Source organism: Engraulis encrasicolus, chromosome 4 (assembly GCF_034702125.1).
Source record: "Engraulis encrasicolus isolate BLACKSEA-1 chromosome 4, IST_EnEncr_1.0, whole genome shotgun sequence".
NCBI lineage: Eukaryota > Metazoa > Chordata > Actinopteri > Clupeiformes > Engraulidae > Engraulis > Engraulis encrasicolus.
Genome location: NC_085860.1, coordinates 46,714,599 through 46,740,062, shown reverse-complemented (window position 1 = coordinate 46,740,062; position 25,464 = coordinate 46,714,599). Strand labels below are relative to the sequence as shown.

General features: G+C 43.7%; 2 protein-coding genes across 3 annotated transcripts; one reads left to right on the top strand and one right to left on the bottom strand.

Moving 5' to 3' along the window:
- The first annotated feature begins 1,756 nt into the window (after positions 1 to 1,756).
- On the top strand, positions 1,757 to 17,354 carry LOC134447850 (nucleosome assembly protein 1-like 4). 2 transcript variants are annotated; one of them, XM_063197530.1, is made up of 15 exons: positions 1,757 to 1,847; positions 3,328 to 3,372; positions 3,643 to 3,700; positions 4,870 to 5,014; positions 6,574 to 6,651; positions 7,771 to 7,893; positions 8,610 to 8,681; positions 9,928 to 10,067; positions 10,363 to 10,508; positions 13,085 to 13,107; positions 13,337 to 13,456; positions 14,949 to 14,981; positions 15,154 to 15,204; positions 15,755 to 15,795; positions 17,259 to 17,354. In XM_063197530.1, exons 2-14 carry the CDS (start codon positions 3,348 to 3,350, stop codon positions 15,758 to 15,760), a joined length of 1,020 nt encoding a protein of 339 aa, XP_063053600.1. In that variant the 5' UTR covers positions 1,757 to 1,847; positions 3,328 to 3,347; the 3' UTR covers positions 15,761 to 15,795; positions 17,259 to 17,354. The 2 variants fall into 2 exon arrangements, with proteins under 2 accessions (XP_063053600.1, XP_063053599.1); XM_063197529.1 differs by lacking the exon at positions 15,755 to 15,795 and having other exon boundaries at positions 17,259 to 17,348.
- Positions 17,355 to 20,226: 2,872 nt separating this feature from the next.
- kti12 (KTI12 chromatin associated homolog) lies at positions 20,227 to 25,101 on the bottom strand. Its single transcript, XM_063197528.1, has 9 exons — positions 24,841 to 25,101; positions 24,476 to 24,527; positions 24,320 to 24,372; positions 24,179 to 24,234; positions 23,998 to 24,077; positions 23,399 to 23,558; positions 21,391 to 21,453; positions 21,185 to 21,253; positions 20,227 to 20,580 (listed from the first exon to the last, which is right to left on the bottom strand). The coding sequence occupies exons 1-9, from the start codon at positions 25,034 to 25,036 to the stop codon at positions 20,437 to 20,439; spliced, it is 873 nt and encodes a 290-aa protein (XP_063053598.1). The 5' UTR covers positions 25,037 to 25,101; the 3' UTR covers positions 20,227 to 20,436.
- Positions 25,102 to 25,464: the final 363 nt, after the last annotated feature.

Here is a 25,464-nt window from a genome sequence, read left to right as displayed (position 1 = left end):
AGCCTGTTGTAGCAATCCTACAAAGGCTTGACCGACTCACCAGACAAAAATGCTTGACTAGTTACTTGATATGCCAGAAGTGCACGTTAGTGACTCTGACAGGGGTGACATTGAGGTCAAACACCACTCACACCCCTATCAATTTTAGCATTATTCCATGATGAAATACCTACAATAAATATGGAAGTGATTCCCCCCAATGACGAACACCCCACCCAACCCTAATCTCAGATAGGCCTACTGGATGCCCGTATTAACAACAGTTACAGTACATGTGCCCCCAGGCACGAGATTGGGCAATGCATTAAACGCTTGAGTAATAAAATCCAAAGAAATTGTGCAATGAAAATCCCATCCATGAACTTGAAAACCTCCAAATTCTACACAAAGAGCTTTTTATACATCCCCATGGTCCGTGCCCTCACGCCTCAAATGATCACATACACCACTGCACTTAGCTCCGCTTTGGATGGGTGCTGCTCTGGCATGGGCATAGGCTAGGAGAGTAGAGGTGCTCTATTGATCCCAAATTGAGGAGGACCAGCGCACTGTTGTGGATGGCTACTCTGGCATACAGATAAACATCTACGGAGGCTCTCTCAGGTAGGTGGCTGCTGCTGTAGACACACACTGTAGCCTACTAACCGTGGCACTGGTATGGACGGGCACGCTGGCATTCACTTAAACATCCAAGGTGCTCACTCAGGTGGCTGGTGTAGACACATAGGGTGTGCTATGGATCAGGTGTAGGTGTAAGCTGTTACAGATATGGCTGCTCTGGTACAGGTCTACACTATACCAGGAGGTATCAGGGAGCCCTTGGGGGGCGTTGAGAAAGAGACAGCTAAGAGGGGGCATGCTCAATTGCAATTGGGGGGCATTAGTCTATTTGGCTTGTGATAACATAAAGAGGGTGTTTGTTTAAAAAAGGTTGAGAACAATTGGTCTACACAGCTGTGGAGTTGCTGCACTGTATGTCTACGGGCGTTAGATTCTGGTTGGTAGGCCTATATCTGCAAGTTAACCTGCACAACATAGCTGTCACCTGTACAGAATTCATTGAGATTCTCATGTCATTGGATTGTGCCAAGGTGGGGCAACACACACACACACACACACACACACACACACACACACACACACACACACACACACACACACACACACACACACACACACACACACACACACACACACACACACACTCCAACCATATCTCGGTCATTTCGTGAAGTGTTCACGAAAAGAAATGGGGAAATTAACTTTAAACTTCGTGACCGAGATAGGGCTCCACACACACACAGACACACACAGACACACACACACACACCTGTTCATCGCTGTCACCTATTCTTTGTCAAACGATCTTTGTTATGGTTGTATTTGACTATTTTTTTTATTGCAGTAGGCCTATGTATTTGTTTGTATTGGACATTATTTGGAAAACAACATAATTTGGTTTATAAATAAAGTATAGGCCTACCGGCTAAAATTCAGGAGCTCCCTTTTCAAACATGAACTAACATTAATGAAAATCTGTGAGTTTCAATGGTCCATATAACTCTCTCTCTCTAGGGCGGCTATTGCCGCTAGTCAATGAAATGTCAAAATGCGTGTACTTTAATAATAAATAGCAACAAAGTTTCCAAAAACAAACCAGGCTCTACGTCAATCACACAGTCGGTCGCGCATGCGTGTTTTGGCACATCTAGTGCTTAGCCAATCGGAATAAAGTATAGTCAGAAATGGCCAATGAAATTGTAGCATCTTAAGACGTGAATTGCGCTCTGTGTGTGGAAAACGTGAGACAGGCCGGTGGAGAGCTTCTGAACATAACCCAAGTAAAGGTACAGTAAATGTTATACTTCTTGGGCAAAGAACGGGTAAAACCAAATAGCAATGCTGGATGAAAGTTGTATTGTCTAGAGAAAGTTTCACGGTGTCTGTGTTGTATATCAGACAGGCTGTCATTCACAACGTGACAGTGTCCCATGTGGTCGAGCTGTCTACGGGTATTTAACTGTACAGGCATGCTTGGGGTTAGTCACGCGAAAAATGTATTTCTGTTCAAAATGCTGACTACATTGTCGACATGGCAAAACTTTGTCGCATTCTGTGACTTTAACCAACGATACATGTGGCCGTGCTGTAATGTCGCAATGTCGGTGAACTTTTTCAGTCCCGATGACTTTTAACTGTTGTTCGGCAAATTGATAGATTCCTTGACACATCAGTCGGACAGAAAAATAGCACGATTGGCCTTAATGTTCTGTAGAGGCATAATGTGTAATTTTCTATAAGCTCTACTACAAGCGCTGGTTCTATGACCTATTGGCAAGATGTCTGTGCCATGAATAACCGTGGTCCGTTAACCCTTTATTCCCCCAAAAGCTAGTCTTCAAGCTTTCTCCTTCGAATCGAGCAACACTTCCTTATCATGAGCAGTTAAAGTCTTGGCGTGATCTTTAAAATCTACTGTGTACACCCTGCTTGTGTCTCCCCTTGAACAGCTGTTCGCCATGTCTTTTGACGTAACTGTGCCAACTGTGGCCGTTTTGATCACTGGGAGGCACACTTTAGTGCTGGGGTCCCCAACCTTTCTGGTTCTGAGGGCTAACCAAGGGCTGCCTGAGGGCTACAAGGGGCTACTCGAGGGCTACTTGTTTGTTCAAAATCCTCTACCGATGTTTTGACATCGTTCTCTAATGAAACTATGATTGAATGATAATTTGCTTATAGGTTATATATAAATATTCATTATAGTTCATAAAGAAATAATCTCATATTTAAAACAAGAAAAATGTGAACTGTGACTAAAACATTGTCGTATAGTCACTATTTTTAACATCCTCAGTGGGCACCACAGAAGATCCTGGTGGGCTGCATGGCGCCCACGGGCACCACGTTGGTGATGCCTGCTGTAGTGCGTTAGGGCCCAAAAGCTCACATGTGAACCTTCTACCACTGTTACCATCCATTTTAGTGGATTTCTTGCTACCTTTCTGTTGGTGATGACTTAGCAGTAGTTGCACAGACTTCTAAATAATATTAGACAAGTATAGGTATCAGTAGCCTATACAGAATGCAGCCAGGTGGTGTCTGTCATGACAAATACTCATGAGTGAACTCCTAGATACAGCTCTCTGTACATTCAGTCAATAACTGCACCTCATAGCCTTGGCACGGCTAGAAGTCCTTAGGGATAGGGATATGGCCTGAAGACTTCAGACTGATCAGGAAAGGGTGGGGTGGGCTCTCAGTCGGGATTCCCAAAAAAACCCACCTCTCTGAACCACTTCCTGTATTTCTCTCATATTTTGTTCACAGTGGAAGGAGATCGCTAAGGGATGGACGGTAAAAAAGAAGGTAAAGGTAAGATGACTAAGCCACTTGTTTGCTGTGTCTTTGTTGATGAGGTGAGGACCAAATGAAGAGTGTCATATTATGCGTCAGCCAGGTCTCATGACACAACTTGTACGGATGGCTTAATGCACACCTCTGCCACCATCATGAGACTCTTAGTTAACTCTTTATAAAACTAACTGAAATGTAGAGTTTCTGGACATTTGGCCACATATCTGCTCGGACAAATGTTTGTGTGTTTGTGCTCATTTTTGTTTGTTTGTTTGTTTTTGATGGCAGGCAAGGGAGAGCTGATCATGGCAGCAGATAAACTAGAGGGATTCCCCTTCATGGAGAGGTGAGGACACACACACACACACACACACACACACACACACACACACACACACACATACGCCTGATATTCACAAGTACACGCATCTCACATTGACACCATCTAGTGCTCACACACCAGCTCAGAAAATCTCATGCCCAGATCATCTCAGATCACTTCAGTGTCCTTCTGATTTGTCACACGTGTATATTTAAGATGATCCTCCTTTTTACCAGTCTGGATATGAAGAGAGTGTTCCCATGTTCCTCCAGTGTTCTCCTAAAGCCACACACACATGCAGGCGAAATGAGCAAAGCAAAGAGAGGCGAAATTTAGTGTCCCATTCTGACCGCTCAACGGTCATCTGGTCGTTTCAGTGAATCAAATAGAATGAAACCTTTATCTTGTTGATTTGATAGGCCACCGCAGGCGAAATTCGTCCCTCATTTGCATAATATTAAACTATATTTTCACTTCTCTTTGCCCCTGTTCGCATGCGTTTGCCTCCCTCATAGGAATGAATGGCTAAGTTTGCTTTGCAAAATCCGTGTGTATGTGTCCCCGGCGTTAAGGTGCTGAGGGGGAGGGTCTTAAGTAGAGCATGTGTGTTATGCTCTACATGTGCTCTGTTTTACAGTGTTCTGTATGGGAGGGGGAAGGTGTTAAGTGCTCTACATATGTTCTGTCCATCTTCCTCCAGTGTTCTGTCAAGAGCAGGGTCTTCAGAGGAGCGCATGGGATGTGTTCTGTTCTGTCTGTTATTCCAGAATCCAGTGTTCTTCTCCCCAGGGGAGGGTCTTTAGTAGTGTGCTGTGCTGTGCTGTGTTGTGGCTTATCCCAGCTTTCTACCCAAGGGAGTGAAGAGGAGGGCCTAAGTTGTGTGTGTGTGTGCGTGTGTGTGTGTGTGCGTGTGTGTGTGTGCACACTTGTGCACTTTTTCTCTCCCTTTGGCAGTAAACTATTTTGTGTTTTCCCAGCCCTCTCCCCAAGGCAGTGAAGGGGAGGCTATTAGTTGTATGTTATTCATTACTATGATGTGTTTGTTATATATTACTGTGTGATATATCCCCACCCTCTCCCCAAGTCAGGTTCTCTAGTTTTGCATGCTTGTGCATGCTTGTCCCAGCCCTCTCCCCAATGCACGGTCTCTAGTTACCGGGTATACGTTATTGAGTGTGTGTGTGTTCCTGCAGCCCACTCCCCAAGGCGGTGAAGAGGCGCGTTCACGCCCTGAAGAGACTGCAGCTGCAGTACGCACACACAGAAGCCAAATTCTACCAGGAAGTGCACGAGCTGGAGAGGAAATACGCAGCCCTGTACCAGCCCCTATACGAGAAGGTAACTATGGCAACTATTACTATAGAGATTAATGATCCCTGTACAGCAGTACTCTACTAGCCCCTACACTAGAAATTAAACAATACTAATGGTCCCAGTACAGCAGCGCTCTTCCAGCCCCTATATGAGAAGGTGAACATTACTGTACAATGCTGATCCCAGCACAGCAGTGGTCTAACAGTCCCTATATACTGTAAGAAGGTAACCAGTTTATATGTAAAGTGAAAGTGAAGTGAAGTGAAAGCCCATTGGGAAACTCCAACTCCCATTGTCATTGTTACACAGCACTCCACAGCACACAAGTGAACACTGCACACTGCACACAACGGAATTGCATTTATGCCTCACCCGTGCAAGGGGGCAGCCCTCAGTGGCGCCCCATGGGGAGCAGTGCGGTGGGACGGTACCATGCTCAGGGTACCTCAGTCATGGAGGAGGATGGGGGAGAGCACTGGTTGATTACTCCCCCCACCAACCTGGCGGGACGGGAGTCGAACCGGCAACCTCTGGGATGCAAGTCTGACGCCCTAACCGCTCACCCATGACTGCCTATGTAAATACTACTGATCCATTACTAGCTATGCTTGTGCTGAGACATTTAGATTTGTGCGTCACAGACTAATGATGACGTAGAGCCATTGCGACTCGTGCATCGCTGACTGCTGCTGCTAGTTCACAGATGAGCGTGAGGACTGATGCACATGACTGCTGCGCTGCACATATGACTCTGGCTCTCCATGTTGTCGGTATGGCAGAGATCAGCTCTCCAGTGCTGTACAGTATTATTCTCCGCGGCTAACGAGTAGCCTGATGCTAATCGCACAGCTCCGGCTATTTCCAGCCATCGGGACAAGCTGCCCACTCTCAACCACACAAGGTGGTGCAGTGTCAACTTCTGGATGCGCTATTCTCCAGCCGGCTACTGTAACAACAGCATAAGGTACACAGGCTGGAGCCTTCATAGGCAGGTGGCTGGCCACAGCAGCAACCTTCATATGCTATCGTGATGGGTATGTGCAGAGCCAGGCATGTCCTCAAGGGTAGTAGTAAAGCGCTACTCTGTGAAGAAGATGACATTTCAATAGTGACATGCTGCTGCGAAGAGATGACATTTTAAAGAGAATTCTGATTGATTGGCGCTCCCAAACCTGACGTGGGTGGAGCTTGGTTGTTTGGTTTTCTTAAGAGGTGTGCGTGTGTGCGTACGTGTGTGTGTGTGTGTGTGTGTGTGTGTGTGTGTGTGTGTGTGTGTGTGTGTGTGTGTGTGTGTGTGTGTGTGTGTGTGTGTGTGTGTGTGTGTGTGTGTGTGTGTGTGCGTACGTGTGTGTGTGTGTGTGTGTGTGTGTGTGTGTGTCTATGGTGCTTTATTGGGGCATGGTGAAATTCCTGAGCAGAACAGCGACATAATGCCTTCATACGCCTCAGGGCACAGCGCCTTGTGGTTCAGAGAGTTGACACACATTTGTATCAAGTGAGACATGGGTGTGGGACAGGGTGTGGTTTTCACGAGAAGAGTATTAACTTGTGTCTGTCTGTCTGTCTGTGTGTGTGTGTGACAGAGGCGGAGCGTGGTGACTGGAGCAGTGGAGCCCACAGATGAGGAGTGCGAATGGCAGAGTGAAGACGAGGACCTGACGGTATGGCCAATGGAAACACAGACGTATGGTTGAGGACCAGACTGGATGTATTGACGTTATATTGGAGAAACATTTATTAATCCTGCAGGAAACTAAGATGTCAAGCAGCACAGATACAAATTACACAATACACTACACATTATTGCAAAACATATTAAACATAAACACACACATACAGTTCCAGGCCACTTAATTAGAATAGCTTGAAAAAGTTGATTTATTTCCATAATTCCCTCCATGATGTTAAACTGTCATGGATTATAGATTCATTGCCCAGATTTTGAACTATTCCAAACATTCATTTGTTTATTTTTACATATTTTGGCCTTCCAGCTAAAAAAAACATGAATTGGGGAATCCGCATTATTAGAATATGGCAGAAACAGTGCATGGGAGTTATGGAAGCCTAGATATCCTTGATGCTTTGCTGTCAGCTGTTCTTATTTGTTTTATTTCTGGTGCGTTAGGATGTCCATACCACCAAAGCACCAAAACATGGCATGGAAATCTACGGGGTAACCCCGTAGATTGAAGAGTGAAGTGTGGGTCACCAGGTCAACAAACAACTGTTTCTGCCATTGGCTTCAATGTTAAACGAATCATGGCATACTTACTCAGATCAGCAGAGTATAAGAGTGGGTCCTCATAAATTTCTGGGTTCTACAGAGTGAAGAACAACTAAATCGTCCAAAAAGTGAAGTCATTCCCCAGTGCATGGTCCAGAACAGGTTAAGTGTCTATAGAAGAGACGGGTCTAAGAATATTATACACTATGGACGCACACATAGCTCTCAGCTAACAGACCGATTGCCGGTGAAAAACAAGATAAGTTATAATTCTGTATTAAAGAGTCATTCAGTGTTGATGAGCAGGGATGTTTATTTGGGCAGGGACAGATACAAAAAAGTTATATGTATTTAGAACAATCATCTGATGCGGACTTGGTGGCATGGGGACATCAGCATTAGAAGACATTCACAGACCTATACACTTTTTAAGTAAGTACTGTTGTGTAGCAATGGTATATGATGTGTGTGTGTGTGCGCCTATGCCTGCCGGTGTGTGTGTGTGTGTGTGCGCCTATGCCTGTCGGTGTGTGTGTGCGTGTGTTTGTTTCAGGAGGGTCTGAAGAAGAAGGCTGTGCTGGAGGAGAAGGCTGAGGAGGGAGACGGCACCAAAGGCATTCCAGAATTCTGGCTCACCATCTTCCGCACCGTCCCCATGCTCTGTGAAATGTTGCAGGTTAGACCTTTTGGTTCCGAACCTTTTCCAACTTGGACCCCACTTGGAATTTCCACAAATGTTCACGGCCCACCTCTGGCCCAATAACCAATAAATGAATATTCCACAGCAACACACACAAATATTTAGATTTTTAGATCATAAGGCCCACTTGGAATACCTTTTCAGGTATTCTCACAGCTTGAGAATCACTGGGTAGGGCTGCACAATTCATCTAAAATTATGATTTTATCGTGATATCTAAGTCATGATTTCAGTCTGGATTTAATCGTGGTAATGGTGACCTGCCTTTGGGCGTTCTTGAAGCCAGAATATACTGACAGTTTGGTATTTCTGGCCAAAAATCTGGATCGCCTTCTACATAATTATCACAATTCAGCTTTATTTTGTTCATCCCTTATATGATTCACTATTGGTTACCTTTCATTTCATTATTTAAAACAACATTTCGCAAAAAATGCAGTTGTTTTTTGTTGTTGAATAATCGTGATTTAATAATCGTGATTTTGATTTTGATCCAAATAATCGTGCTAATCATTTTTTCCATAATCGTGCAGCCCCATCACTGGGTTAGACACAACACACACTCTCCTCCCTATACGTAGATGCTGCAGTTTAGCCTCAATGCTCCAACTGCCATCACATTATATAAAAAGTATGATAATGACCAATATATCTCACCAGCTTGACTAATCGGCCTTTCCTTCTCTACACAGGAGCATGATGAGCCAATCCTAAAGCATCTCCAAGACATCACTGTGAAGTTCTCAGAAGCCGACCAGCCAATGGTGAGCAGTTCTACTCTGTCGTCCAATCCAGTTACCACAGCTCCCGTATGCTAACAACATTTAGCCTGTGGGCTTGCGCAACGCAATGCTAGTTAAAGGTAGTCTGTTGGCTCACACATCTGATATAATGATAACCACTCTTTGCTTTTTAGGTTGCATATCTGATATGATCCTGCTCCAAATCTAATATACTACCATGTTCAGGTCATCACAAACTTACTGACATGAAGCTAGCCAGGTTTTGCTTGAGTGAATCAAATTCAGCCTGTTAACGAAAGTATCGGATGTTCACAATTTTGAGTTTGCTAGCGTACCAAATATGATTCTGTTCATTACCATGCTAAACTGGTCTAATGGCTAGGAAGGTGGTCTTAATATTAGAGAGTTGCAGGTTCGAATCCCACCATTACCATGGCTCAAGTGCTCTTGAGCAAGGCACCTAACCCCACATTGCTCCAGGGACTGTAACCAATGCCTTGTAAATAATTAAGTTGCTTTGGATAAAAGCGGCAGCTAAATGTAATGTAATGTCATATAAACAGCATGTGTTCCTGGTTTCATCCCTTCATGCATAAAGCCTCGTTTTGTAACTCTGTATCTGATGTTGATGATTATCAAGCATGTGTTCTTCCTTGGTCTTCCTCTCATGTAGGGCTGCACAATTAATCGAAAATAATTGAAAATCGTGATAAATTCGTGAAATCGAAGGCGTGATTTCAATCGTGATTTAATCGTGGCAATAGTGGCCTACCTTTGGGAGCATCCTTGAAGCCAGAACATACTGACAGGCTGGTGTTTCTGGCCAGAAATCTGTCCACCTAAGTTTCATGCTATTGCCTTTACATAATTATTACAATTCATTTTATTTTGCTCATCCCGTATACAATTCATTCTTGGTAATATTTCATCTTGTTATAATTTTCGAAAAAATCTGCAAAAAATCAATAATCGTGATTAATAATCGTGATTACAATTTTGACCAAAATAATCATGATTATGATTTTTTTCCATAATCGTGCAGCCCTACCCTCATGTAGGTCTTCATCTCGTATCTATGTCTCTGGACCCCGTTTCTCGAAAGCATTGTTGCTAACTAGTAGCAGGTTGCCAATGTGAAATTGCAATGCAACCAAATAAGTTGGTAACGTAGTTAGCATACAGTAGATGCTGTCGAGAAATGAATCCCTAATATCACTCCTCTGATGTTATGCGTGTGTTCCTGTTTGGTCTTTCTCCTCGTGTGTAGAGCTTCATCCTGGAGTTCCATTTCGAGCCAAACAGCTTCTTCAGTAATACAGTGCTCACTAAACTGTACAAGATGAAGGCCGAGCCGGATGATAACGACCCTTTCTCATTCGAGGGCACAGAGATCATCGACTGTGAGGGGTAAGACTGGAGACACACACACACGTGTGCTAAATTGCTTTATGATATCTATGTCTGGATTCATGATGAGCAGGACATATATACAATCTACTGGAACAGGGGGAAGGATGTGGCATGTGTGTGCCTGTGTGTGCTCAGGTGCACGATCAACTGGAACAAGGGGAAGGATGTGACCATCTCCTCTTTGCTAGCTGTGTGTGTGTGTGCGTGTGTAGATGTAAAATCAGCTGGAACAAGGGGAAAGACATGGTTGCTGTCTCTGTGTGTCTAATGTACTAAGTGTGTGTGTGCGCAGCTGTACTATCAACTGGAACAAGGGGAAGGATGTGACCATGAAGATTATTAAGAAGAAGCAGAAGCATAAGGGGCGGGGCACCACGCGCACCATCACCAAGACCATCCCCCAGGACTCCTTCTTTAACTTCTTCAACCCCATCAAAGGTCAGACCACGCCCACTACTGTAAATAATAATTGATATCTATTGATGCCTCGATCCTACGGCCAACTATGGTATTGTATCATGAGGCCCTCTTAAGTATCAAAAGTAATAGAACCGCTGCCCTCCTCCAATGCTCTGACTGTTAATTGTGCAACATAATAGAAGTGGAAAAGTATTTGGACAAAAATTGTATCGTGGAGCATTCTTAAGTATCGAAAATAATCAAATCACTACCTTAAGAAATCGTATATTGAATCGTATCGTCATGGAGGCTGTGATTTACACCACTACCCACTACACCACAGACACTCAAACACAAGGCACCACTTCCCGTTAGCTATCTGAAGCAGCCACTCAACCACAAATCACCACTAGTCCACAACCTATATAGACATTGCACTACTAGCCCAACCAGTTGCTCTCTCAAATTCATAGTAACGTGACGTATGAATGAAATTGAGGTTTGTACCACCAACCCCTGCAAGTTGGCATCCGTTACAGGTGCATGGTGCGATGGTGCAGTATTGACACTGATGTCATCGTTCACATGATTGTCTCTAGCAGAAGTGATGTTAAGGTCACGGTATGGTTAAGCAATGGCAGTATGTTTTGAAGGGAACCTGTTAAGCCACCTGCCCCCTGAAAAAACTTTTTGTAATTTGCACCCGGACACTGCTCACTCATTATATCCCCGAAACGCGGAGCGTCGGGGATGTAATGGTTTTGCGTCCGCCGCCGCCGCGTAAGGTCTTTCGTGTTAACGCGATAACTTTTGAACGGATGTTTGGATTTGTCCCAGATTTGGTGTGTGAATGCTGTAGGGCAGGTTCATGAACTGATTCGAGTCGGGAGGTCAACAATTTCAAGATGGCCGAATTCAAGATGGCCGAATTTTTGTTTGGTCCATAACTTCTGACCGGGTGGATGGATTTGTCCCAGATTTGGTGTGTGAATGTTCTAGGGTAGGTTCATGAACTGATTCGAGTTTGGAGGTCAACAATTTCAAGATGGCCGAATTCAAGATGGCCGAATTTTTGTTTGGCCCATTACTTCTGACCGGGTGGATGGATTTGTCCCAGATTTGGTGTGTGAATGCTCTAGGGTGGGTTTATGAACTGATTAGAGTTTGGAGGTTAACACTTTCAAGATGGCCGAATTTTTGTTTGGTCCATAACTTCTGACCGGGTGGATGGATTTGTCCCAGATTTGGTGTGTGAATGTTCTAGGGTAGGTTCATGAACTGATTCGAGTTTGGAGGTCAACAATTTCAAGATGGCCGAATTCAAGATGGCCGAATTTTTGTTTGGCCCATTACTTCTGACCGGGTGGATGGATTTGTCCCAGATTTGGTGTGTGAATGCTCTAGGGTGGGTTCATGAACTGATTACAGTTTGGAGGTTAACACTTTCAAGATGGCCGAATTCAAGATGGCCGAATTTTTGTTTGGTCCATAACTTCTGACCGGGTGGATGGATTTGTCCCAGATTTGGTGTGTGAATGTTCTAGGGTAGGTTCATGAACTGATTCGAGTTTAGAGGTCAACAATTTCAAGATGGCCGAATTCAAGATGGCCGAATTTTTGTTTGGCCCATTACTTCTGACCGGGTGGATGGATTTGTCCCAGATTTGGTGTGTGAATGCTGCAGGGTAGGTTCATGAACTGATTCGAGTTTGGAGGTCAACACTTTCAAAATGGTGGAATTTTTATTTGGCCCATAACTTCTGACTGGGTGGATTGATTTGCCCGGTAACTCCTTAATTTAATGGTTCACCATTTCAGTGAATATACCATATCAGGTAGGCCTACAGTGTAATAACCAGTGTAACAATATGTAATACCATGTAATACTAGTGTAATACCAGTGTAAAAATAGGCAATACCAGGTACAGTGTAATAACCAGTGTAACAATATGTAATACCATGTAATACTAGTGTAATACCAGTGTACACATATGCAATACCATGTAATAACACTTACACACCAATAGCCTACATGATATAAGTACAAAATTGGTACATGGTGTCACACTGGTATGACGTGGTATTAAATATTGTTACACTGGTTATTACACTGTACCTAATGTGGTATATCCACTGTAATAGTGAACCATTAAAACAGTGTTACCATTTGCCCCATTTTTTCCTTCATTTTCACAATAGTCATTTGGTTTTAAGCCTATGCACGTCATTGATCTATGTATAGATATTAAATATATTTATTTTATATTTTGTATTTATCATAAACGTTCATGAAAAGGTGGACGGGAGTGGTAGGAATGATTGGGGACTGGAAGCGTCGCGTTTCGGGGATATACCTTAAGCAGTCGAAGGTGACTGCACAGGCAGTCTAGTTACTCATGGCTGCCTTGTGTGCGTGGCTATTATGATGTGCAGTGGATTAGTCTCCATTAGAGGACAGCAGAGATGTGCGCGTGCCGGTGCGTGTGTGTGTGCGTGCGTGCGTCGACTCCAATGCATAACCTCGTGTCCTGCTAGCAGTACATCTCATCTTAAGACTTTTCCCTGTGAAATATGTGAGCTAATGATGTTAATGTCTTTCTCTCCTCTGCCTGCAGATACATCAGGAGATGGTGAAGTGGTGAGTAGCATCCTTAATATTAGCTGATCACACATAACTCACTACTTTGTTACACCGGAATCTTGTTAAATGTATAAATGGGCGGCGCCATTTCAGCATCCCAACACTGCACAGCAGTCATCCCAAAGCTCAGCATCCCATCTCTACTCTACTACTCAGCAGCATCAACTCTTGGCTCCTGTCAATAGTGAATGGTTCTTCCTTTGTGCTGTCTCCCCTGTTCCGTCAGGATGAGGATCTGGACCTGAGGCTGACTGCAGACTTTGAGATCGGCCACCTGTTCCGGGACCGGATAGTGCCCAGAGCGGTGCTCTACTTCACTGGGGAGGCCCTGGAGGACGACATGAGCGTCAGTAACATCTACTACACTTTCATACTGTTCTTCCGCACCTGGATTAAAGCATATGAAGAGTTTCATTGAAAAACAGCAACATTTTTTTATATGTATTGGGCATTCCATTGCATTGGATTGCAAAATGCATTTTATATAGGTTTAACAAGTTTGTTCTCAAAATATTTGAATGGCAAGAGGGACTTCTGAGCAGTAATTTCCCATAATAACATTTGCACCGAAACTCTTCAGATGCAATTACACATATAATAGCAGCAGGGCCGCTGACAGCTTTGACCAAAGTCTTCTGAACGGTCCTCCTCTTCAACAGATGAAATGGATTAAGGGGTCAGTTTTGGGCCTGTACATTTACAGTTTTTCGGGATTGAAGTGAACTTCCAAAGGGTGTATCAAGAGTCTGCCCTCTTGCACTGCGATACAGTTTCGTGGCACTGCGTATCACGTTTTCTTGGTTCGATACAATATCGCTATATCCCTAGTACGCATATACTGTTCTAATAAAGACTTGCATTTAACAGTAGGATGGTACAAGAGAATGAATGAGGGCATGAGTAGCAGTATCATGTACTCTTGAAATGTAAACTGCCCCCATTTCTACTCTGGGATAAGATGGGAGAGGTCCTGGATGAGGATCAGGGCCTGACATTAACTTTTTCGCTTGCTGGCCACTGTGGCTAGTGGTTTTCCCGAGTCACTAACCATCCAGATATTGTAATAGCTACAAATAAGATTTTTTTTAAAATCATAACACTGTTCATCTAACCTCAGAAGATGAGGTCCTTAAAGCAAGAAGATGGTTTTCCACATGGAAATAAAACAAACAAATAGAAACTGAGTAACTGAGTTTTTTTCTTGACCTTAAAGTCAAACAATTGATACACAAGGGGCAAAGTGCAGAATATACACTATTCTGATATGTCATACCTGCCAAATTGGCTAGTGACACTGAAAGTGTTACTAGCCACAGCCAAGTTTTACCAGCATTTGGCCGGTAGGCAGGTAGGTGCCTGTGTCAAGCCCTGATGAGGACATGGTTGTCATTCTCCTTTACACCCTATAATCTTACTTGGCGAACACATCGGTGGCGGCAAAGAATCGCGGACTTTGTAGCAACACGAGCGATAGAAGCGACAGTGTGTGCCCGTTTGTCGCTCAAGTTGCTCAAATCGACTCTCACTTTCGTCTTTTCTATCGGCAGCCACTCAATACAAAGTCAATTGCTTCCGTCGCCGGTGTCGCTCAAGTCGCGTTGGGTCTGTACGTGCCCTTACTGTTCACTCTAATCTGTTTTTTGGTATCACTGGAAGAGTAGAGGAGACTCATTAACTGCACTGGAATAGCAGAGTGGAGATACATTAGCTGTACTGTCTGTGAAGACCTTCACTGTACTCTTCAACATAATATTATTCTGTATGTTTGCATATTCAACATGTAATGTTCCTTGATTTAGTATGTGGAGGTTTATTGATTTTTATTCAAAATCCTACAGATGGATGAGGAGGAATACGAAGAGGGAGATGAGGTGAGTTCTTTCTTTTATTTTTTTCGAGGGTTTTTTCCCCTATCTTTTTTTTTCTTTCTTTCTTTATTCTTTCCTCTGTGGGTCGATTTTTACACCTGTCATTTATTGTGTGTGTTCCATTCGACTCCTGTTTGTAATTCACATGACTCCTTGTGTTTCCTTTGTGTGTCAGGAGCTGGATGAGGAAGGCGATGAAGATGACGAGGATGACTACGATGGAAAGGTAAACCATACACACTGTAACCACACAGCCGCCCGTCACCTAGTCACACATCTCTAACCCCCGAGTGTTTGCTGATGCCTTGCCTTCCTTGGCAGTTTGTGTGTGTAGAGGAACTAGCTGATTGTAGATGTACATTATGTGTATATGTGGATCTATAGACTGCTCTCTGCGGAGTTGTTACTGTCATATGCATGAGTCTGAACTAATCCGACATATTGTTTTAACAAAAGTTTGTGATCCTTTTCAAAAACTGATTTAGTGCTCATGCTCCACACGCACGCATGCGTGCACACACACACACACACACACACACACACACACACACACACACAAACACACACACGCACACACTTAAATGTATGCAGGCACACAGTACAAACAAGTGTGCACACAAACCAAAACAGACACCACGACAGACAGACACCAAGTCAAACATAGAACTGTGTTGAGTTGATGAGCCAGGATCAGGGTGTAATAGCATGGTGGAACTTGCTTGACATTTGTGCTGTTTGTTTGCTGTTGTCCTCACACTGCTGTGTTCCTCTTGCAGGCGTAGGCCTCTCCCCCCCTCCCACATGCTCGTGTGTCTAGGTAAGGGAGACGCGGGGATGACGGCAACTCTCCTGCCCCCATCCTCTGCAGGCCTTTATGTGTCCTTCTCTCCTGTCCTTTTCCTCTTCTTCTTTTGTTCCCTTCTGCCTTTTCTTTTCTCCTTTCTTCTTCTTCCGTCCTCTCCCGTCCTCCCATTTTTTTTCTGTCCCCTCCCCTGCTTGACTTACCACTGTCCTTTCCTGCCTGTTCTCTTATCCTGCTCCCGTCTCATCCTCCACCCACACTGACGTCGTCTATACCATCCCCACCCCCCCCCCCCCCCCCCCCCCCCCCCCCCCCCCCCCCCCCCCCCCCGAGACCATGTGCGCGTGTGTGTGTGAGGGACCCTGAGGGAAGAGGCTCTGGTGCCCTCGATATTTAGTGCCATTGTTACTCCCTCCTTGGTTGTTTTGTTGGACAGACGACGGTGTATTTCTCTCTGAAAACTTCGTAGTGAATAAGTGAAGGCATCTGTAAGTACACGATTATTTTCTGCACTATCCTATCTGCACATGCGCACCACGCAAGGCTGCACGATCCGCTGTGCGCATGTGCAACACGATTTGTGGAGCATTGTCACCCTTGAGTTCGCTAGAAGCCGATCTGTAAGTGTTGTTTGGCTAAAAACCCATCTGTAACATTTGTTTTATTCGAGTAGCCGAGGCTATATGGCATTTTTCGTGGTTTATTGACACACCACGTAATGTTATTAATGTAGTATAGGGAATGTACTCGTAAAATTACAATGGTGTTGTAAGGAATTTTCTTGGGTTTATTAAAGTGAGAGATTAACGGGAGACTGTGGCCGTCTGTCAAAGATGGACGAGGCCTATTGATCACAAATGAAGTGTGTTTTGTCAGCGTCTTGACAGGCTACAATTCACAATAAAGATGGAATTAATAATAGACTTTCTAGGTCCTTACAGATCTGCGAAACGAAGGGTGACAATGCTCCACGAATCGTGCCGCACATTTGCAGAGCGGATAGTGCAGCCTTGCGTGGTGCGCATGTGCAGATAGGATCGTGCAGAAAAAATAATGGTGTACTTACAGCCCACACACACACAGACTCACACTGTGTCCCCCTTTGGTCCAGATGGAGAATCCATTCAAGTCGTTGGAAAGATTTGGCGCTTGACTGAATTCGCCAGCCACAGGATGCACTCTTAATTTATTCCCTTCTCTTCCTGCACAGGATGTTGTGTCCTCCTTCTCTTCCTCCTGCCTCACTTCCACTTCCTCTTTACTTCCTGGTCTTGCCACTCACTTCCGTTTTACTTCCTGGTCTTGCTGCCTCATGTTTTTTCTTCTTCTTTTCACTGCATCACCTCACATCATCTCCTCTCGCTCTTTTCCCCCTTCATCCCTCATCTCACTCCATATCCCCATTTTCTTTCCATCTCTCTCTCTCTCTCTCTCTCTCTCTCTCTCTCTCTCTCTCTCTCTCTCTCTCTCCATCGCAGGCAGTGGAGCCCCAGCCCCAGGAGTGCAAGCAGCAGTGAGATTGTGATTGGACAGCAGAGCCGTCCATCAACATGCCCCCCATCCCCATCTCCCCTCCCCCCGTGCTCCCAGAATCCTTGACAAGAGGCGGGGCCTAAGCCCGCTGACATCACATGCAACAGGAAACCGAACACTGTTCAGAGAAGTGTATTTATGTACCGGTATTTATGTTTGTTGGTCTTTGTTTGTCTTCTTAATTAAGTGCAACGGTGGCTGCTTATTCTGGCCCTCCACAGCTAGGAATTGTATGAGACGCATAATGTGCATCTCTGGACTTTCTATCAAACGACCACTTTACTTCGGAGTAAAGGCAAAGCAAAGCCATCCAGTGGCCGTAACAAAGTTTATACGGTTTCCATGGTAATATGGACGTGGTTTCCATGGTAATATTGATATGGTTTCCATGTCTAGGCATCTCTCCCCCTTTAGGGGCGCCACACAAGTGTACAACGCACTGAGCCCAAAGATGCTTACGTATGGTTACCTGTCATTCTGTAATCCTTTCGCAGTTACTATTTAAGGAAATGTTTTGTTTGTTTGGTTGTGTTTGTTTATTTGTTAATGTCCTCCCCCTCCTCCTTCAGTGCTGGTGGCCTTCTGAGCCACAGTATCATGTGTTGTATGAAGACACAAGTGGTGCCTTTGCCATTGTTTGCCCGGCCCATGGTCATCATGTGCACCAATAATGTAACTTTTTCAAGTAATTACAAGAGTGTTATTTTTGTTTAAATAATTCAAAAAGTTATTTTTTTGAATTGTGCGATGAATTGCTTGTTTGCATTTTTTGTTTCATTTTTTTAAAGTTTTTTTTGTTTGACTGTGTCAAAAGCTGTGAAGCATTTGACACTTAGGAGGAGAATGTCAGAATGTGCCACGTAGCCTAACCTGTGCTAGCCTGGTTCACACCAGACGTTGTGTGTGTAGCTTCGGCGCCCCCTGGCGGCGCAGAGCTACACACACTACCGTCTGGTACACAGCCATAGAGCACGCTCCGTCTCCAACCAGAAAATAGGCTGAGAATTTATTGCTTCGGCACGGCCTCCTCACCAACAAATTCCTTCAAAAACCTTCCTGTTAATCTTTAAAGAGTCAATATAGTCTCTAATCTGTCTTGTGACTCCTCAATGTGAGTTACCGTTGATTTTGAAGCAATAAATTCTCAGCCTATTTTCTGGTTGGAGACGGAGCGTGCTCTATGGCTGTGTACCAGACGGTAGTGTGTGTAGCTCTGCTCCGCCAGGGGACGCCGAAGCTACACACACAACGTCTGGTGTGAACCAGGCTAAACCTGTGCCACCTATCCTCCCACATCTGTGTCCCCTCCTCTTAGCTGTGCCTATACTCGCCTATTAGCACCAGCACTCCCCAAGGCCACCTGTGCCACACATCCTCAATTCACCTACAGTGGGCTTCCTTTCCTCCTTAGTGCCATATCTTTCCCTTACCTGTGCCATCACCCCACCCCTTTGACCTGTGCCTCCTCTATTTACTGCTATGGGGCACCTAAGTCACGCCCTCTACTTCCTGGTTCATGAGGCAGAGAGAGTCAAAAAATAATTACTGGGCTTGAAATGAGTGGTTATTCGACAACAATCCAAACCTTGGACCTCCACTTATGCACCACAACTCGCCTTGTTCACTTCCATTCATTTTTTTGCAACTGTCTGCCCCATGAACCAGGAAGTAGAGGGCGTCACTTAGGTGCCCCATAGGCGCCACTTCCCCACTCTCCATTGCCCACCTGCTCTCTCAGTGCCATCCCATCTCAGCTCCCTATCCTCCTGCACTGGAGCTCACCATGGAGACCAGAGACCCAGACTGCCTCCGTCCACTTGTCTATCATCCCCTCTCAGTGGGGGTCAGCCAGGGGTCACCTTTTGACCTTGGACTGACCCTGTGTTGATCTTGGGTTCACCTTGAGATGACCCAGGTTTGGTAAAGTTCTTTTAATGAGCTTGTGGTGCTGAGCTCCCTCAAATGCACATCTGCTTGGAACGCACAGCGACTCTGGTCCAGTAAGCCATTCAGGGGCACTTGGGACACTTCCAACACAGCAGTGGTGGCGACAGGTGACAGCCGGTAGCCCTCCTCATGACTGTAACAGTGACCTCGCAATGGCCTTAGCCAATTTTACTCGAGTTTGTTACGCAATGTTATTTTTTTAGTTTATACTGACTAGTCAACTATATTCAATAAAATTCTAAGTTGTGGAAAAAGGGTGATGTTTTCTTCTGTTGTGTGTGTGTGTGTGTGTGTGTGTGTGTGTGTGTGTTTTCGTGTGTTAATGATGGGCATGATTGGGTTGTAATGGGTAGATAGCCCATCGTTGGCTGGTGTCTCTGTAGGTCCGTTCAGGCCGACGGAGAACCGTGGCTAATCTTGGACCGCCTGCCTTGTGCACGCCGCAAGTAAGAGCGTTCGGGAACTGGAAAATTACAGTGGTAAAGTTAGTTTGATATTGGATATTCATTTGTCATTCAAACTCAAATCTGACAGATCTGAAAAGTAAAGTAAGCCTTGATGAGGGACTTAGATTAGACTTTTGTCATGAAAGCATCCATTTCCATAGCCATTCAGTCCTGATTAAAAACAACCTTTGATTGGCCTTCTTGTATACTACTGCACAGCAGCAGAGCAGGCAGAATTGCTGAGTTCCTCAGTCCTGTCAGGGTACATGAAGTCCCTGCTTGTCTATCCACCACTGGCTTTCACAGCAGGTTGTTGAGTGTTATGAGCAGTGGATCATGGATTACTCTTGGGCTGCATTGATCAGGATATGGCAACAGCTTGTGTTTTCTTCCCTTCAAACACCACACACACACAAAATGTGTGTAACAATTGGCCTTTAGTTTAGTGCATCTGCAGTTTAGCTCTTTCCCCAAAAATCTGCCACCATTTACCAACCAGATTGGCCAAATACACTGGACCTGGCACTGCCATACGCAGCACTTCAAAAAGAATAAAACTTTTTCAGAATTTTTAAATTTCATTTATTTCTCTAATAAAAATATACAGATTTCATAAAACGCCTCGTAAACAAAAAAACGTGTCTTATGTCACAATTCAGGAAAGGCAAACAGGTGTTATAGGTTTAAAGATGACCTGTATGATCAGTTAAAATAAAAGCATATTAGAAAACTAGTGCATGCTCTTGTTAAGATATTGCACAAACATATTAGCTATCTGCCCAATGTTCTCAGTTGGGTGCATTTTGGTATAGCTGATGAACTGGCGACGTAGCTTCCTCAGTTCTGCCATGTTGATGCTTCGGTTTAGCTCCATGTGAGACTTGCAGTTAAGGCATGACCTGGGTAAGCTGTGTCAGTACAGAGTATCATTCAATGAGGCAATACTCTCTCTCTCTCTCTCTCTCTCTCTCTCAATATTTAGCCAATGCTGCAGGAACATAGCACAGTAACACAGTTTAAGTGCTGTTAATGTAATTAATAATAACAGACCCTCCACAAAGGTAACAATGTCTCCACTGAAATCTTGCAATTAGTTATCAATATATTTGTGAGATCTGAATTGACTCGCACCAGCTGAACATTACTGCCACCAAGTGGGCTTACTCATGTTCAAATTGAATCAATACGGCACTGCCGTTGGAATGACTAATTAATGCAGACTAACCGAACCAGAGTTCATGAGTGATTAGAACCTAGTACTTGTTTTTTTTAAGTGGAATTGTACATTTTGTCACACTTCTAGCATGGTTTTAAGAACAATATTTTATTTTTGTCCTTTTTTCTGATGTTGTCCCCCATCTGTAAGTATATTGTGTCAATTGTTAATGTGCTATACAAATAAAAGTTGACTTATAATATTCTAGACAACGAAACAAGGAATGATCTCATGTTAAATGATATTGACTGATGAAGGATATTTTTTCTGTGGCTCCAGGAATAGCAATTAAATCTCCAGGCACACTGGTCTTCTGGGAGTCCAGAATGGCCTGAAACACAACCCAACACGAGGCATGAATGTAAGTAAAACCCAAGATTTCAAAATTGGACAGTTTCTCTTGACAAGACAACATATACTGTAAGTGTAGGTTGTAATTATTTGTATAGCCAATATAAAAGCAATTACCATCAACACATCTTGGGTGACTTTGTCCAACTCATACAAGAAATTAGTTGATGACAGAGGTTGCTGAAAAATTAACAAACAAAACAATAATATTGAGTTATTTCCAGATGCAGGGTGAGAAGAGCAAAACACAATTATCGTTTCCCATGTATATACGGTATAGCCCAAGAGTTTGGACACACCTTCTCATTCAATGCATTCTCTTTATTTCCATGGCTATTTTCAGTACATTGCACATTTCAGTGGAGGACATCAAAACACTGCATGAACACATGTAGAATGATGTGTAAACAAAAGTATAAATTCTTGCAGCTGTCCAACAGCGATGTCAGCGGTCTATCCACCTAACGTCAATATGACACAACTGATCGCTCCACACATTTCAACAAGCTTATCTTTGTCTATTTTCAAGAAAATACTCCCAGTCAGTCAAGTCAATCTTAATTGAACACACAAGTCATCCAGAACAGTGGTATAAAAAGTAAAATATGTGAAAACCCCTGCCACAGATTCCCTCCAACACAGGTGACGTCTACCAAGTTAAAATGTAAGGCGATTTTGTGCATTTATTGAGAGGAAAGTGGAGATTGTAACTAGGGCTGAGAATTAACCCGATTAATTTTGATTAATTAACTATATAAACTTTAGCACGGTAAAAAAAAACGAATACATTTTAATCACACTAATATAGTTATGTACTTACGTAGTTCTGAATTAGACCTGTGGAGGGCAGCATTACACCTGATGGTGTAAAACTGGCTGAAATGTATTTAATTTCTCTATTCATTTTTTGTGATCAACTGTTTATAAAGTAACAAAGTCTGTTATAGCCTCTGAAGCAAGCAACAGAGAGGTGTTTACAATGCTTCGAATGTACTTTAAAAGCAATGTCTTTTACACACAAAAAACATCAACAATATTTAAGGTCTACCTATACCTCTATCTAAAAAAACAGTAATTTTTTGATTAAGCTTATGTGTTGTCATTATTCAAAATCCATGTGAAAAAAATTACTCCTCACTGTTCTCAAATCGGATATTTATATTTCAAAGTTTTGAATTTAATGCGATTATGTTTTTTAAGCTAGTCCCAGCCCTAATAATAACAACAAGACATGAGTGGGGAGAAAGAGATGGGGAAGGGTTGGGACATAACCCAGGCCAGACTCGAACCTGGGTTCCCAAGGGCATGCAAGCACATGTGACATTTTTACTCATACAGTTCCTTACTGATCAGTAATAGTAAAATCTGATCCAGCAAAATAAGTAACTGTAAGCCTATCTATTGCTCTAATATCAAAACCCTCTATCCCTAAATGCAGATAACTAGAACACAATGAGCTTGGTGAAAGCTTCCTGGCAGGCGCCAGCCAACGATTGGCATTGCCAAGGCCACGTCAGGCTATTTCTGACCCAATTTCAAATGCGCACAATCCACTATCAATGTGCCAGGCCTACACCACAATTCAGTTGGTCCTTCAGTACAGTGTTTCGCAAGCTTTTTTGTCTTGCGTACCCCATACGCCAAGGGGACTAAAACTCAACGTCACACTGGGCCAAAATCAAAATCTCAGACGAAGTCGCGGGTTGAACTCAATATTATTATTATTTTTAAACGGGCACAAGTTCTGCATCCACAAACGTAATACTCAAAGGCAAGTTTCACAAACACTCATTTCCATCGCATATGGTAGATCTAATGTGCCTGCCCTACACATTCTGTTGTATTGTGTCAGAGGTTACTGCTCTGAGCTCACTTGTATTAACGGTCTGGGCCAAATTTGGCCTCCAGGCCTGAGTTTGACATCCCTGCCCTAAATCTCATCACCCCATGTGACTATGCTCCATATACTTGTAACACTTTCCACATAACCCTTAAGTGTATGCACCCTATGCACCCAAGAGGAACAAAGGGCTTAAGTCAAAAAGCCTAAGCCTTAGTGGCCAAGTACCCCACTACACATACCCCTGGTGGGGAACCAGTGCTTTAGTACATAGAGGTGCCTTACGCTTTGGGTGGACTGGTTTGGGGGTGGTGCTTTCCTCTTGAAGATGGCATCAGATATGGCCTCGAACGGCATCGTGTCTTCCATCTGAATGGTGAAGAGGGGGCTATCCCATCTGTTTCTGGAGTCTGGTGCTTCGAAACGTAACACTAGTGCATCTAGACTGCACACGCACACACAGACAGACGCACGCGCGCACACACACACACACACACACACACACCAGCAACATAACTCATGTGCACATGCACTAACACACACAATAAGGTATGTGATAGACACATTCCTGAGTAGGCTATTTTCTACGTCAGCAGGAGTGCAGATTAGTAGCCAAACAATCCTGAAAAATTCCATATAACCTATCAGCGCATGAAGTAATCTTGTTTCGTTTTTCAGGAGTTTAGTATGCCACAGAACCGTGAGCACGAACAAAGTCTGAACAAGCTGCTTAAAAGGTCTTGTTGTGACTTTCAAGAACACGGTACCTGACAAAACCCCTGCCTGGACTGCAACAATATCAAACCAAGTTTCAAACCAACCAAAGGAATCTTCTGCTGTGTGCGGCACAAGCGTCTAAAAACAAACAGCGAATTTCAACTCACATCTCCTGCGTGTACTGGTCACCAGCCTCTCTACTCCTGTTCCAGTCTGTGCTTACTTCAGCTGACGTCAAGCAGTAAACCTGGGTGAGTTAATATGCATGGCAGTGAGTTGGGGGAACACAAGTTCATGTACAGGGATGAGTTTGCATGCACGATTCTCTGTGACCAGTAGGCTACATACCAGGCAATGAGGAGTTTGGACGTGCTTTATAATACAAAAAAGTTCATATCTGTAACCTGTTGATGACAAAATACCAATTTTTTAGCTGTATTACAGCAGTAATTCAGAAAACAAAAAGTAGTTTGTGAAACGTATATTTACCCTTAATATAGTTTAAGGAGTCCAAAATGACAATGTCATCTTTGGTGATCTTACTGAAATGGTAAAAACAGCACTTTAGTGAACAGAAACGTCCTGGAGCAATTAGCTCGTAGGCTGTGTCAAGATATCCAGCCGAATGTCACCAACTCAACTCACCGTTCAACCTCTGCTTTCAGGGCGCCTCTCAAACTTTTTTCGTTTTGAGAATCTAGAGAAACAGATAACTCTAATTCAGTAATTCAAAGCATATGGTGGTCGCTTGAGTCACAAGATTTCACTTAGGCTACACTGTATCGCCAAGACACAGCACAAATGACTTCCGAAACTCGGGCTGTCTCTGCCGTTAACGCAGGCATTGATGCACTACGTTGTCTGTCAAATGAGGAGAGTAAGTAAAGCAAAACTTGCTAATTGCTGTTGACAGGCTAAATTGTGTTGACAGCTTGCAGCATGCACCGTTTAGTGCATTACATGTGAGTGTTTGCTTACACTTAACGATGCTAGTGGCTAACTGAACTTACCCGCATAAACACAATTCTTTTCATTTCCTAGGATGTCATCAGCTATAACGTGAACCTTCCTGTCTGTATGTTCTGTAAAATATTGTTTCAACTCCTCTGCGCGTTTTGATTTCCCACTGCATGGATAACCACACATTATTATAAGAGGCATTTTCAGACCGGTAGATTCTAAAAAGGCTGTGGATGCACGCCACATATATGTGCAGCACTGGCAATTGTCCGACGATTCCCCCTTACTTTCAACTATATCCGTTCCTATTAGAGGACAGCTTGAGCTCTCTTGCAGCCATGTAGACCTGTATGAAGTTGGCACCCCATATGTTTAAAATATGGATTAAAACATTTTGATTTGTTTGTGCATCGTTTGTGTAGGCAAAATGAGCGTTTGTGCACAAACCGTATTTAAGATATTTAACTTTATGACCTTAATTGACATTAGGTTACTCACCCCATTAACATCCAAATGACTCGAAAATGATTGGAATCATTTGTGCTTTGTTTGTGCACAAACCGTTTTTATATAATTTAACTTTACATTTTTTGGAAGTAGGTGACGCAGACCCCGCTAGCATTCAAATTACTCAAAAATGCTTGGAATTGTTTGTACTTCGTTTATGCATGCGT